The following is a 15,943-nucleotide window of genomic DNA, read 5'->3' on the forward strand; positions in this document are numbered from 1 at the left end:
ATAAGTAAAACTTGAGGTGCCAATAGGATCTCTCTCGATTTTTTTATTTACTAGATTTTTATTTTTGGAGTTTAAAATTTTACATGATCCTAATCATAATTGTAAACAACTACTGAAATTGTTTCAACAAGTGTAATAATATTTTGATATGTTGAGATTATAATTTGAGCCAAGCCTTTGTAAAGTATGAATGGTGTCTTTTAATCTTTAATTGGGGTGTGATAAGTAAAAGTTGGGGGTGCAAATAGCAGTTTTCTTTTATTCAAATATCATATTTTTAAAATTAAAATAATTTTCTTTGAATTTAAAATTTTACGTAAAGTTTTAAATAAAATTAAAATACTTCAAATTAAACGAACTAAACCTAAAAACAGAAGTTAAAACTACTCTCATAAGTTCAAAAGATTTTATAGATTTTTTTTTTTTTTTAAATTTCAACTTCTCTACTTTTAACCTTAAGCAGACACGTACACACACACACACGTCTGTTGTCATCCCTATGTGAATGTACAAATTAATTATGATTAATATATAAATATATTTGTAATTGTGAGAATACAAATGATTGAAAAATTAGATGAAATGACTCTAATTTTCACTTAAACTAAATTATAAAACTTGTAGACAAGTGGCTACTGTGTTAGCCTAATTGGCAACTAATATCTCATAAACTTCTTCTCCATCAGTTAGCTTGCAAGGATTGTATCTGTTGTTTGCAGAAGGACCCCACATTACTACTGGGCACACATGGGTCTCCTTCTTAACCACCAAACCTTATGGTACGTTAGTTTCCTTTACATTCTTCTTAGCATGAATATATTAGGGCTGCAACTTGGGTGGATCAAATCCGAACCTGTTGGGTTGAATCCGACTTTAGGTTAGGTCTGGGCATTGTTATAATTAGTATTTAGTCTCAGGTTCGATCAACGAAAAAAAATGCCCAACTCAAATTAGATTGGGTTTGGGCATAGGCCTCGTACATTTGCCCAAACCCTTTAGTATATATGATTTTGTTTTCTAAATCTCAAAATAAAGATTATTTTCATTAATAAATAATTACTTTGTTATTTGTAGAAGTTGATTTGGGCTTTACCTCGATTTACTCTGTTGTTGTTTTAAAGATGCTCTTTATTCCTGTTAGCACCGATGTGGTACCTACTAATAATTTTCCAACGATCAAGTTAGAATTCTCCAAAAGATATTGCTCATCTTTCTCTAAATCTCCAGCACTTGAAGAAGGATCATTTTTTTTTTGATCTTTCCTCTATTATATATCCTACCCCTTTTATTCGGGATTTGATCTTGTAAGATCCCACGATCATGAGAATCTTACTCAGATAATGGAATCTTCTCTATAATATTCTAGGAATCGTGAGATTCTTCCTAGAATTTCAAAACTTGATGAGCGACATAAAGAATCGCACCGATATTCAAATTTGGTATGCCCTGTTAGTCAAGGCAAACTTCGATCCATACCCTACTCTTCTAATGGGCAAAGCTGAATTATTGACTCATCCTGTGTACCATTTACCTTTCGTAATCGTTTTTTTCTACTTTCCAATTCTTGTTCTCAACGGGACATGTGTAAGGTCTCGATAAGATAGTGATTTTTCCTTCTACATTATTAATATTTTTATTTATGTAATTCTATATTGTCATGCAATGTAAATGACACTCAGCAAAAAAAAAAAACAAATACAATATAAATGTTGGTCTGGTTGGAAATTTATGATTAAGAGTGTACAAAGATGATTACTTTGGTTGATCATCATTTTCTTTGTGTTTTTTTAAATTAGCTTATAATTTTATATTTGTAAATTTTGAAGAACATTTTTTTAGGATACATAATTGTAAATTTTAAGCTCTTTTACATACTACTTAGGTGTATATAAGCCCTTATCATTAGTAAATTGTCTATTATTAACAGGGAGTGAATTAAGCTAAACGACCTAACTAACACAACGGGGTTGGGTTCAGGTTGTGCATTTCAAGCCCGAGGTTGGGTTGGGCATGGGCGTGGGCGTGGGTTGATGTGCCAACTTCAGGTTGGGATGTTAGTGATCCAGAATCGACACCAAATTGGGGTATTGGATTTTGACATGTTTAGCAAATAAAATTTATATACTCTCTTTTATTTTATGGGATCTGATTCCTATTGGATTGGGACATGATTGATCCAGAATTTATTCAATAGGCTATCAAATTGGATCCTTACTGGAAATCAAATCCTTGATTCAACTTCGAAGTTATCAAATTGAAATTGATCGAATCTTGGTGGTGGTCTAATCCATTGGCATCCCTAGCTAACGGCCTTACTGATGTATTCATAATAGAACTCAAAATCCATAATATTATTTGTTATACACTTTCTAAAAATTAATTTTAAAATAAAAAATTAAAATATTGCTCACATGATTTTGTTCTTACAGTTGTAATAAAAATATTATACAATCATGGAAGAATTAGTTTAGGAGTTTGAACCGATCCTACCGTTGAATTTTAGATTTTGATTATGGAGTTGAATTATAGAATTTTATCATCAAGAAGAATTGATTATTGGATAATAGGGTGAATTAAGCTTTGACCACCTATAATTTGGCATAATTCCATGTTGACCCCCTAATATTTTGATACTTACACTTACCTTCCCTTTTGTTTGACGGTGTTAAAATCCAGATGTTGTTTTACCATTTTACCCACTCATTTTATCTTTTATTTCCCCTTAAATTTTAAAACAATATTTTCGAGTGCACCCGTCTAAGCATTCAGTCTTGGGAATGAACCCATATTTTCCTAGGGATATTTTTGTTTGAGTCATGTTAGAGTGACTTTAAGCTAGAATCTCATATTGCACTTCTTAACATGAAAGTGGATAGGAACTATAGATGCTTTTTCACTCGTATCTCGATGAAAAGCATATATGATTCTCAGATACTTTCACGTCAAAAAGTGCAATATGAGCTTCAAGCTAGAGGCCACTTCATTATTATTCTTTTTGTATATCAAAAAGTAAACATTCTAAAATGGGTAAAATAGTCTTTATAAAAATAAAAATAAATATATTTTTTAACTGTTTGCATTGACGGCATGGATGGAAGGGGTGTAAGAAAACTCCTTAGGTAAAGTACAAGGGAGGTAAGTAAAATTTTCAAATCATTAGGGGATCAACATGGAATTATGCCAAATATGAAAGATTCAAAGTCTAATTTGCCATAGATAATATTGAACTCTACTAAAGAGTAGACTTGATTTGTTTATATGGCACCCACATGGGTTTTTAATGCCTTTAATAGGCATTAGGCAGACCTACAGAGATTCATGCAAAATGGCGCAAATTAATATTAAAAATAATAAATTTTAAAATAATAAAATTATTTTAAAATTACTTAAGATTATTTTAGAAAGCTGTTAATAGCACCCTAATTTCTTAAATTATTTATCACACCCCAATGAAACTCTTCAAACATTACAAAGATTTACCTCAAATTATAATCTCAACATTACAAAACATTATAACATTCATTCAAACAATTTTAATAGTTATTTATAGGCTCACACAAAATCTCAGAGTTATTTTTTGCTTACAGAATCTTTCCTCATAGACGCCTCAGTGCTTGTCACGTCAAGTATATAAGGGTAGTTTTGTAATTAATAAGGATACTTTTATAAATTAGGAATGTCATTCAATACATGTGAGTACATGTGACTGGTGGATCCAAGATTTCTATGAGCAAAGTTCTTTCAAAATCTTAAATTCAAAAATTGAAAACTAACGAACATATAAAAAAAGAAAAACACGAGAACTTCTATTAGATCTTAAATGTTGCTTATTCTCAATCATTAACTTATTTTCTTTACTATGTCTCTTTTCTATTAAAAAAAACAATGTCTACATTGCACGTTTTGTATATTGGGCTACATATACAATTTTATTAAGAATCCAAGGTGTATTTAATGTTGCTTAAAATGATCCTTAGGACACACGTTAAGATAACCCATCTTTTATTAGGGTGTAATAAGTAAAAGTTAGAGTGTCAATAGTAACTCTCTTCTTTTAACTTCCATGTAAAACGTAAAGTCGGATGGAAGAAAAAAAACACACATTCTCTAGGGATCATAACTATATCCTAGGGATCTATTTTGACACGACTTTTCTCTCATATTTCTTAGAGATGTTAGAGATGTCAACAAAATGAAGCACATATCACTAGGAAAATGATTCTCATCTATTGTCAAACGTCGTTTGAGGCTAGAAAAGTGTGTTGGTTGTTGGATGTCTATTTCCTTAGGAGGACAATGAAAGTTGTGGGCCCTAAGCAACCCGATAGAAACAAAATACGGTCAAACTTCACCTCAATATTCATTCAAAGAAATCGTGCTCGATTATGAAGGATTAAATTACCAAACTATCCCTCAAGTGTTCATTCTCCCTTCCTTTCAGTCTACATCATCACTCATCAACGAGTCCGACTTTGAAGGAGCCCTCCTCGTTACAGCACACGTCGTGTTTTTAATTTATTTTATATTCCTATATTTCTTTCAAAATTTAAAACACCTCCTTAGAAATGCCATGTGTAATATAATGGGGAGGTTTCTTCAAAACAACACCTCATACAAGTGTAGGGAGCACCTCCAAAATTTAATTTAAATGATTATTAACCTCTGAATTTAACGTGAGAAACAGAAGACGAGTTGAAAATTTTAGGTGAGACGAAAAGAAAATAAAGAGATTGAATGTTGTTAATGGTAAATCAAAGGGAAAATATTTTCCTTAAAAATTCTTTTTTCTTTATTATTTATATTTATGATGATATTAGGTTTACCCTTTTGTAGAATGTAAGATTAGGCTTACGCCTTGATCGTATGTTTCGTTTTCTTAAAGATTTAATGATGAAATTTTAATTTTTTTAATTAAATCAAAATTTGAAAAATATCAAAATTGCATTGTTAAATCATGAAGTAAAAATAATGTTAATTTATGGTTAAGGGGGTAAACTTAATCTTGTATTTATCAAGGGGTAAATCTAATATCATCAATTTTATAAGGGATGCTTTTAAAATACCCTACATTTTTTAGATAGGTGATGGAGGAAAAAAATTCAATTTACACTGGTGTGAATGGAAGTCATTTTCCTAGAAATTCATTTTTCCTATCTTGGGTAACAACAATTTCTCACCCACCGTTGGAAAAATTAATTATCCACCTCTTAACATTATTTTTCACAATTTCACCCAACCCCAAAACTACAAACCAATTACATTTCTTTCTTAACATTCTTCCATATAAATTTTGAGAGCTTCTATTGCCACACCAACGTTTACTAAGGGCACTCCAATTGTACGAATTTGTGAGCGCACTTTCGTTATATTACAATTTTGTCATTGGTTAGGAGAAGGCATTTGAGGCATTGTCATAGTTTTGTGAGGACAAATTGGTCATAAGGGTTAAACTATCACAGATTCACATTAGATAGATCCCACTGTCATCCACGATGGTTCCGAAAAAGGCGCAACCAGCTTATTTTAGCACTAAAGGCCTAAACCATGATTGTCCGTATTATGGTTTTGTGGTTCCCACATTTTAAGGTAAAGGTTAAAAATATGATTATTTGTTTGACTTGAAATTGGCTCGTATTCGGGTCATATTCGTCGCATCTCCCTCCTTTTTTTGTTTCCTTCCTCTACGTTCTATAATGCGCCGGGTGCGTAGTTTAATTTGATAGAATCATTGTACCTATTCGTTCCGCGAGAAAGTTGGAAAATGTAGCAATGTTTTAGGTAAAACGAATCCAATTTTAATATCAATCAATCCTACACATCGTATTATTATGAGAAACGCTAAAAAAATGACACGTCTCTAGAGCACAAATTGGCTGTACTTGTGAGCTTAAATCTTGAAAATATATTAGGCTAATGCTGAAATAACATTGTGAGGGTAGTGAGATCTCTTGATGGTTATGATACACATCCACGTTAGAAATGTCCCTCACAATGTTACTCCAACATGACTCAATATATTATGCACTGTCTTGTAGACCAATTTTTAGGTCTACTTAATTTATAGGGCCATCAAAAAACAGATCTAGAGATAGATATTATTTTTAATGATTTACTCTTAACCATTGATTCAAAGTACTTAAATATAATATCAATGTGTCACCAATCAAATTAATGTCTTTTGAAATTTGTGAGGAATTGTTTGAAGAAATTTGAGAGTTTTTATAGGAATGAGAGGAGGGGGATCATTATCAAGATTTGAGTTTGGGGGTGAGGTAATATTTTTACTAATAATATTATTTTTAAACACATTATCAAATTGGGACCCATCACAAAGTTCTCTTAAAGAAATTCATAAAAATTTCTAAATAAACTAGTGAATTAATGGACGATTTATTAATTAATCCTTGAATTTTGTAATTTTTTCTAAACATTCAATGTCAAAATTTTATTTACTTCAACCTTTAACTCTCAAGAAAAAGAGAGGGTATGAAGAAACCCAAAAACACGATTTGCATAGTCCGAAACAAAATTTTTCAAATTTTTTTCGAATTCATCTAACTAACCAAATTAACTCCAATCACATAATTGCTGAATCCAAACTTGGTTACGATGATCAAGATGGTTAATTGAACATTGATCCCATTAATTATCAATCAAGTCTTTATTGGATCTTTATTGAACCCTAATGCTTGATTGAAACCTGAATGAATTGGATTTCAGATTTAATCCAATCAAGTTTTACCAAATTCATTATTGAAGAATATAATCACGAACTAGTTTGAATCGAACCAACTTGCGGTACGATTCGCTCTTGATTTGTGAAAAGTAGTGAACCGTGTGAACTTTGTTATTTTACGCTAATTTTTTACATACCATAATATTTCAGACATCCACCTAATTTCTCATATTGATAGCATGAGTGATTGTTTTCTCACAACCCAACATCATTTGACACATGGCAGCGATACATAAGTAATAAGAGAGAAATTTTGACACTAAGAAATCTTAATTTTTAGATTTCAAATATTAAAAAGGATTGTAGAATCCACATGAATTTTCATATTGGCAATCAAACACCACACAACCTTCTTGATTTCATGAAAAAACTCATAGTAAAAAAAATGAAGTTTTTCGAGCTTAACAACGTTATTGAAAATGGCCACCTAGCATCCAAAATTAAAATTCATCGGTGATTTTTTTTTTTTTTTTAATCATAGAATTTCATCTTTTACAATGCACTGTGGTATTGAATCATGTTTTTTGAATATCATAAAGTGATCTAATCAGGAAATTTCAATTTTTTTTTCATTAATGACAAGAGAGAGAAAAGTTCTCCTCTTATATTGCTTATGTCGTCAGCACCACATGTCAAAATGGTGTTGGGTTGTGAGCAAACAATCACTCTTAGTGGCATGCCCTTTGACCTTAGCCTATAATAATAGATTGATGAAAATTGACTAAATTCCCCCTATCTTCAATTTAAAAATCCAGATTTTTTCTCCCCTAAAGTCTACCATCTTCAAGATAATTTTTTCCTTACTTATCACTTCAACCTTTAAATACTCTCATCTCTATCTAACCTTAAAAACTAGGTTCATTCTTGATCAGCAAATCACAAATCCAAATTTGAACTAAGCGAACCATCGAATCAGGTAACATAAATCCAATCATAACCCTTTTATCGCAAAGGAGTCAAGCCATCGCGTTTTCAAGTACACAACATCAAGGTTTCTGTATCTAAGAAACAACAAAATGCACTTTAAGTGACGTGTTGGGTTCTCACCAACCCCATCCCACCAATAACTTTGACTTTCCTTCACAATCATAAACCAACCTCACCGAATGAAGATCTTTACCCACCCGGCGCAAGTTAGAATTTCAGCACCGTTTTTCATTTTCACCTAACCATCTTAACTGTAATTCTGCCCAAAAATGGGAACTTAATGCGGTTATAAAGACATCCTCTCGTTCCAACTCTCTCGCTCGCTCTCTCTCTCTCTCCGAGTTCCAAAAAAAGCTCCGAAAGAGAAACAGTCATGGCGTCCGCCTCTGCAAAATCCATTTTCCTTCCTCGCGTTTCCATCTCTCCTTCATCCGCTTCGACGCGATCTTCAATCCTTCCTTTGTTCAAATCCTCGTCTTCAATCTCATTGAAGCACTCTCTCTCTAGATCTCCATCTCTCATCGTTCGAAATGCTGTCAAAACCCTAGATCCTTCAGAGGTCTCGATCTCCGAAGGTCGAAAACTTCAAGCTACGTCTTCGGATTCAAAACCTACAGTTCTTGTTTCCGAGAAGCTTGGAGAAGCAGGACTAGAGGTTCTACGAAGCTTCGCGAATGTTGATTGCTCGTATAATCTCTCTCCTGAAGAGCTCTGCTCGAAGATCTCTCTGTGTGATGCTTTGATCGTCAGGAGTGGAACTAAGGTCTCGAGAGAGGTTTTCGAGGCGGCCAAAGGTCGATTGAAGGTTGTGGGAAGAGCTGGTGTTGGGATCGACAATGTGGATCTGCAGGCGGCGACTGAATTCGGTTGTCTCGTTGTTAATGCTCCGACAGCGAACACTGTTGCTGCCGCGGAGCACGGGATAGCTCTGCTTGCCGGGATGGCACGAAATGTCGCTCAGGCCGATGCCTCGATGAAAGCTGGTGAGCTCTTTCAAGTTCTTGTTTTTCAAAAATTCAGCCTTGATCTTTATTAGTTTTATCTTTCAAGGTAGAAGCTTTAAATTAGCAGATCTTAAGTAAATTAGTGATAGAGATTAAGTCAAGAATCTATATTGCAATCTATGAGATCTGTATCTGAAAGTTCCTGTGTTGTTAGTTCTGCAATTAGATCAAAGGTCTTATCTCTTTTTTCTGTTTCAAAATGTATTAATTCTGGCCATTTATTTCTATTTTCATTCCAATATTAGTTGCTAGAATGATTATATGTACCTTGCTTTGCTGCTGCCCTGAAATTAATGAATCTGTTAAAATACAAGAAATTTTGTTTTTTTGTTTTTGGATTTTTCTATGCATGTTTGAACAGGTGGAGGAATGGTATTAAATTCGATACAAGTATGGTCCCCTATATGATACATAGGAAGATTATTTATCATAGTTATTTATGATTCCTTGCAATTTACGTAATCTTTTCTTACAATATGAGATATTTATTGATATATATTGGATACACATCATTATTTGTCTCCAATGCACAAGAATGATAATTAATACCATGGAAGCAGGGGACTTGGGACCTATCGTATAATGTTTGTTGGTGGGGGACATATTTTAGGTGAAAATTTGGCTTGATAAGTTAACTATTACATCCTATCGTCTAATGTTTGTTGGTGGTGATCTCATTGGAGGATGGTCCCCCAAGCCAAACAAATGTGATATGTGCCCAAAATTGATAAGAAAGACAAAAAAAATCCGGTCTTTGAAAGAATTACCAGGTTGCCTCTTTAGTCTTTATAGCTGTAAATCTCGATTGATCTTACATCCATATGGTTGCAACAATCAAAGACTCAGTTTTGGTGTTCAATTCACACATCTATATGAAATTCTCAGTTGAGTTTGTAATTGTAATCCCATCCATTTTGTTACCACCATGCTACCAAAGAGCCTGGTCACACTTGACAATCATTCTTTACCGTTGTGCGACTTGAACTTAGTGGTAACGTTGGGAATCTTGTACCCACAAACAAGTCTCAAGATGAATTTGACAGGGTTATTTTGTAACTTTGGATCTTAGTTCTTGTTCCTTGATTCCCTTAGCTAACAAAATCTAAAGTTTACATTTGATTTTTATGAACTTTCCCATTCAAAAAGTATCTCTTCCAGTGCATAAATAGGAATCCAAGCAGGCCTTTATTGTTTTTTTCTTCTTATGACTCTGGGTAGTGGCCTCAAACTATGAGAATAGTGTAGTGGAACATCTTTTGTGTCTCTGTACTTGATCTTATTTGATTAAGATTTCAAGCGTTCATCTGTATTAAAAATGCTTAATAGAATTTAAAAAAAAATTGCTGGGGTGGATCACAATTTTATGTTAGAAAATGATATTTCTTTTAAATGTTGGTGCAAATGGTGATCCAAACCCCTAAGACTTGCATACAGCAAGTCAGATTCATGTTGCCAAGCCTTGATAATTGGGATTAGGTAGAGATGATGAATGACTAGAGGAAATATTGCAGATAACAGTGAATGCTTCTGAATGAAATCTTCAGAAAATAAAAGTGATGGATCAACCTTGAATCGTGCAGACATGTCGGACTTTTAATAATTTGAGTAGCAATATGAGAATGTTCTTGTGGTTGCTTTCAGTTCTTATTTATGATAGAGAAGTTAAAATATATATTGATGCATTATGCAGGAAAATGGCAAAGGAACAAGTACGTTGGTGTCTCTCTGGTTGGAAAGACACTAGCAGTGATGGGATTTGGAAAAGTTGGGTCTGAAGTCGCTAGACGTGCGAAAGGCTTAGGGATGCATGTTATTTCACACGATCCATATGCCCCTGCTGATAGGGCCCGTGCTCTTGGTGTGGATCTTGTCACTTTTGACAAGGCCATCTCAACTGCAGATTTCATCTCTCTCCATATGCCACTCACTCCTACTACTTCAAAGATCCTCAACGATGAAACTTTTGCGAAAATGAAGAAGGGAGTCCGCATTATTAATGTTGCAAGAGGTGGAGTTATAGATGAAGATGCGTTGGTGCGGGCACTTGATAGTGGAGTTGTTGCTCAGGTATGCTTTTGTATTCTACCACAATGAGGTCAAAAACTCAATTGGATGAACTAAACCGCCAGTCTTTAGAATATTTTCCGTGGATGATTTCACACAAACATATAAACAGTAAATTTCACTGTTTGCATATGTGAGACTTATTATGGCTTCTTCTTCTTTATATTTTCTGATTTAAACAGTCATCTTTGATTAAACATTCATTTTTATGGCATAAATTAATGATGTTTGGTATACGATGTGTGTCAGGCTGCGCTTGATGTGTTCACAGTGGAACCCCCACCCAAAGACAGCAAGTTAGTGCAACATGAGAATGTTACGGTTACACCTCACCTTGGAGCTAGTACAAAGGAAGCTCAGGTACATATTTTCTCCAAAAAAATTCTTTACATGATCTATCTCCCCTTATTCAGTAATTTTCTTACAATTTCTTGTGTCTCTAACCCATTTTAACTTCTCCATCAAATGTCAAAAAACTATTCCAGGAAGGTGTAGCCATTGAAATAGCAGAGGCTGTCGTTGGAGCATTAAGGGGTGAACTTGCTGCAACAGCAGTGAATGCTCCCATGGTGCCTGCCGAGGTAAAAAATTAAAAAAAAATTCAATTTTCCATTGTGGTCTTGTTGATTTCTCATTACTTAAACTTATTCCTCTCTTGAGTTCCTGATTTAGTGTCACTCATGTCCCTAGGTTTTGTCCGAACTTGCACCTTATGTCGTACTGGCAGAGAAGCTTGGGAAGCTGGCTGTACAGTTGGTAGCTGGAGGCAGCGGCATTAAATCTGTCAAGGTGGTGTACAAATCAGCCCGAGACCCGAATGACCTCGACACAAGGCTACTCCGAGCCATGATAACAAAAGGCATAATCGAACCAATATCCAGCACATTTATAAATCTGGTCAATGCCGATTTCACGGCAAAACAAAAGGGTCTCCGGATTAGCGAGGAACGTGTGATGGTTGACACATCCCCTGCCTGCCCAGTCGACTCGATTCAGGTGCACATAGCAAATGTTGAGTCCAAATTTGCTAGTGCCCTGTTGGACAATGGTGAGATAATAGTTGAGGGACGGGTGAAGGATGGGATACCACACTTGACGTGTGTCGGATCATTCAGTGTGGACGTAAGCCTCGAAGGTAACCTTATACTCTGCAGGCAAGTCGATCAGCCAGGTATGATTGGAAGTGTTGGAAGCCTCCTCGGGGAAAAGAACGTTAACGTAAACTTCATGAGTGTGGGGAGGATTGGGGTGAGGAAGCAAGCCATCATGGCGATTGGTGTGGACGAAGAACCCGATAAGGAAACTCTCAAAAAGATTGGTGAAGTACCTGCGATTGAAGAGTTTGTGTTCCTCAACTTATAGGGAAGGGTGGGGGTTATAGATTGTATTCTCTCGAAAATTCCCATTTTTGCAGTGGGTGAGTGAAAATTAATGCTGGCTGCAAATAGAAAAAAAAATAAAAAAAGCATCCCTTCCTATTGTTATGATGGGAGTGTGAGGTTCTAGTTCTAATTATTTGGCTGTAAAAGCTTCAAGGCAAAGGAAGTTTTTAATTTTTTCCGTTCTTCAGTCAGTGGTAGCATAGCTTAGTATGTGGTGGTTTATTTGTGGTGTTGTGTGGTTGCCAGGGTCTCCTTCCTGGTATGACTCCCTTATTTTCCTTATTATTATTATTATTATTTTGAGTCAGACCTGTTTGTAATGTTCTAAATATATTAAAAAGATATACTCATTGTTTTGTCGAAACTGGTAACAATGCTTAATGCGTGCAATGTCTGTTCTTGTTGGATTTAGCTATTCCTTCATCTATCATTGCCTAACCAAGCCACTTGTTTGGCCATTGAAAGTAACAAAATGTCCAAGAGATGCATCTGAGGGGCTAGAGACATGCACGCTCGTTTGAGTCAAGCTGGGTCTGTACTTGGGGTTCAAGTTAATTACTTGTGCAAGGTCATGCTCATGGGTGCCTCTTCTGGTTGGTCAAGGAGATTAAGGAGGGTCGGGGCAAATATAAATAGGAGATTGCCCATGGTTGGGAATAAAGGGTATCGAGTTGATCATCAAGAATTGGGGTGAAGAAACTTTAGAGACCCATTGGATTTTCAGGTGGTGGTACAATGTTTTGTGAACGGTAGGGACCCTTTCATGGCATGGTGAGTTACGTTGCTGCTGAAGTTGGCCAAAGATCATCTTCAAACATTTGAGGAGTGTGTTTTTATTCATTTCGTTAGAGAAATAACTAAATTGTGGATTTGTTTAATGGCATGTTTTTATTTTTTTTCCTTCTTTGATTGAGATTCATCCTCATTCATTTCTCATGGAGTTTTAAAAAATGAATAATGCTGAAGAGACTTCAGGCTGGAACCTTATATCACACTTCTTGACGTGAAAGTGTATGAGAACCATAGGTGCATTTCATCGAGATACGAGTGAAAAATATCTATGGTTCCTATCTAGTTTCATGTCAAGAAGTGCGATATGAGGTTCCAACTCGAGGTTACTCCAGTACAACTCAAAAAAAATTGTGGAGGATCATGTGAATGAGCATTTGACCATTTGTTTTCGAGGGCTGCTCTTGCCACACTACCTTTTACTAATGCCGCACCAATGCTTATGTAATTGCACACAATTGTTGTTGCGTCAGTAAAAGTTGGTGTGGCAATAGTAACTCTCTTGTTTGATTGAGCGTCTAATCAATTAATTTGGTTTGAGGGTTTGCCTAACTAATGATTTTGAAAATAGTTCGAGAGATCGAGTGGCCAGTCATCCCATTATCACTTGTGAATGAAACAAGATGTAATGGCTGAGATTCCTGATTTTCTTCTTCTTCTTTCTAATTCAAACATTAGAATAAGCTTCATCTCATCCAATATGATTTGCCAAGTTATCTTAATATCGTCTCTGAACGAGTCTAGACAAAAAGTCAAGATTGAAAACCCCAAATTACAGTTGAAGAGAATAAGAAATAAAAAAGTTGTCCATAAAGGATTAGGGCTGTCAATAGGCGGGTGCTTGTCGGGTTTGGTTGAGCCCTAACCCGACCTTAAAACAGTGGTCTAACTTACGTCAGTCTTTGCCCGAGTCGGCCCTAACGGGCTTGAGTTGACTTTTTTGTTTTAAATCATTGGAAGTCAACTATCAATTATTTTTCATCAAAAATATGATCCAATATCCATCCTAATTGAAAAACGTTTAGAAATGAAATTAGAGTTTAATAATAATTTTAATTATCTTCTATATACAATCATACATCCATCTATCCATCAAATATGATCGGATTAGGTCTTGTTGGACATTTGTATTTTTCTTTTGAATATACTCTTAATATAACATTTTTTTTTAGTAGGAAACTATCGCAAATTTTCATTGTGATTTAGTAGGATCTTATCAAATTTACTTGAAATGAACTTGTTGGGAGCCTATCTAGTGTGACACAACAGAAATCTATCTAATTTTTCTCAACTGATTTGATAAGAATTTACTGAATCTCTATTGGAGAAATTGATACTGACCTATTGAATTAAACTTTGTTTATTTATTTTTAATTTTTTGGTTGCCCAAATTTTCTGACCACCCTCAAACCAAGAGTTGATGTTTCCATAATCATTCTCTAGTCTTTTTTGCAAGTTCTAAGGGTATTGCTTTTTATATCACAAAATACTTCTTGAAACCTTATTGTAATTTTCATCGATGAGAAAAATAAGAATAAAAATGAATTAATGAAGTTTGATTTCTTTGATGAAGAATGACATGTGAGTGTCCAGAAAAAATAGAAAAAAAGTGAGTGCAAAGAGAATTTTAAAATTTTGAAATGATACAAAACTATGTTACCCAATTTGTTGTTACTAGTCTGAATCACAAACGGGTACAAAGCTAATCAGTTTGTGGTACGGTTCGTAAAATCTAGCGAATCATGAATCCACTACTGAATTTTGATTATGTTCAGTGAACCAAACCAATATATTATATATATTTTTTCGATTGTTCATAATTAAAATTTAGATTGTTTTATTATTTTATTTTTATTTGACTTTAAACTTTTTAACATTATAAGTGTAGTTAAAAATCAGCCCATTCCAAATATTTTTGCCCATATAAGACAAAACGGTGTGTCGCAATGTGAGTCCCAATATGAGTCTTAGGAACGCTGTTCATATATATATATAGAGGGAAATGTTCAGCACCCTAAGTTTTACCACACACTTTAACAAACGTTTTTTGTCCTACATGGGTTAGAAGTTTTGGAATGAGCTGATTTTTGGTGAGGATGATCTCTATGATTAGAAGATCATCCTCCCCAAAAATCAGCCCATTCCAAAATGTTTAGCCCCATGTTTACACGTTGAAAAATCGTGGACCGTCCATTTTTTGTAAATTATTTTTGATGGGGTTAGAAGTTTTAGAATGAGCTGATTTTTGGTAAGGATGATCTCCTCACCATAGAGATCATCCTCACAAAAAATCAGCCCATTCCGAAACCTCTAACCCATGTAGGACAAAACGCGTTTGTTAAAGTGTGTGGTAAAACTTAGGGTGCCGAACGGGACCCATATATACATATATATATGGGTCAGGTTTCGTAGACACATAAAGCTACAACGTTTTTGTCTTATATGGTTAAAAATGTTCAAAATGGGCTGATTTTTTGTGAGGATGATCTCTATGGTGAGGGAATCATCCTTGCAAAAAATCATCAAATTCCAAAACTTCTAATCCATGTAGGACAAAAATGGTTGGGCAAAATGTTTGGTGCTCAACGAGACCCTATATATATATATATTGTGAACCAAGCTAATAAACAAATCTAGGAAACCAAAGTGAATCAAGAGACAAATTATCTCTACAGCTCCTGTTGAATCGGATTTATTCTAGAATGTCGAATCACGAACCCGAATTTGAACTGATCGAACAATCGAACCAAATAACATAGGTACAAGAGTGTTGATAATATAACTGACTGTTGGTGGAAGGATTGACGTACATTGACATGGAAGCACATAACTAATTAAAAAAATAATAAAAAAAGAATTTCTTTCTCTTACCTATGGTGAAAAAAAGGAAACTTTCAGATCTGATCATCTTGTGACATTCAAAATCATGATCCAATGGAATGGGATTGGAGAGGATAAAATATTATGAACTTAAAAAAAGAAAAAAAGATTACTTTTCATTGTTGATTTTGTTTTTTAAATGTAGGTGCTCGATAGTCATC

At 34.5% G+C, this 15,943-nt stretch overlaps 1 protein-coding gene across 1 annotated transcript; it reads left to right on the forward strand.

The window, feature by feature from the left end:
- Positions 1 to 7,949: 7,949 nt before the first annotated feature.
- LOC147392853 (D-3-phosphoglycerate dehydrogenase 1, chloroplastic-like) lies at positions 7,950 to 12,477 on the forward strand. Its single transcript, XM_086455865.1, has 5 exons — positions 7,950 to 8,646; positions 10,358 to 10,734; positions 10,981 to 11,091; positions 11,217 to 11,312; positions 11,422 to 12,477. Exons 1-5 carry the CDS (start codon positions 8,037 to 8,039, stop codon positions 12,091 to 12,093), a joined length of 1,866 nt encoding a protein of 621 aa, XP_086311991.1. The 5' UTR covers positions 7,950 to 8,036; the 3' UTR covers positions 12,094 to 12,477.
- Positions 12,478 to 15,943: the final 3,466 nt, after the last annotated feature.

This window comes from Akebia trifoliata, chromosome 10, assembly GCF_017979445.1.
Source record: "Akebia trifoliata isolate Shusen 1 chromosome 10, ASM1797944v1, whole genome shotgun sequence".
Classification (NCBI taxonomy): domain Eukaryota; kingdom Viridiplantae; phylum Streptophyta; class Magnoliopsida; order Ranunculales; family Lardizabalaceae; genus Akebia; species Akebia trifoliata.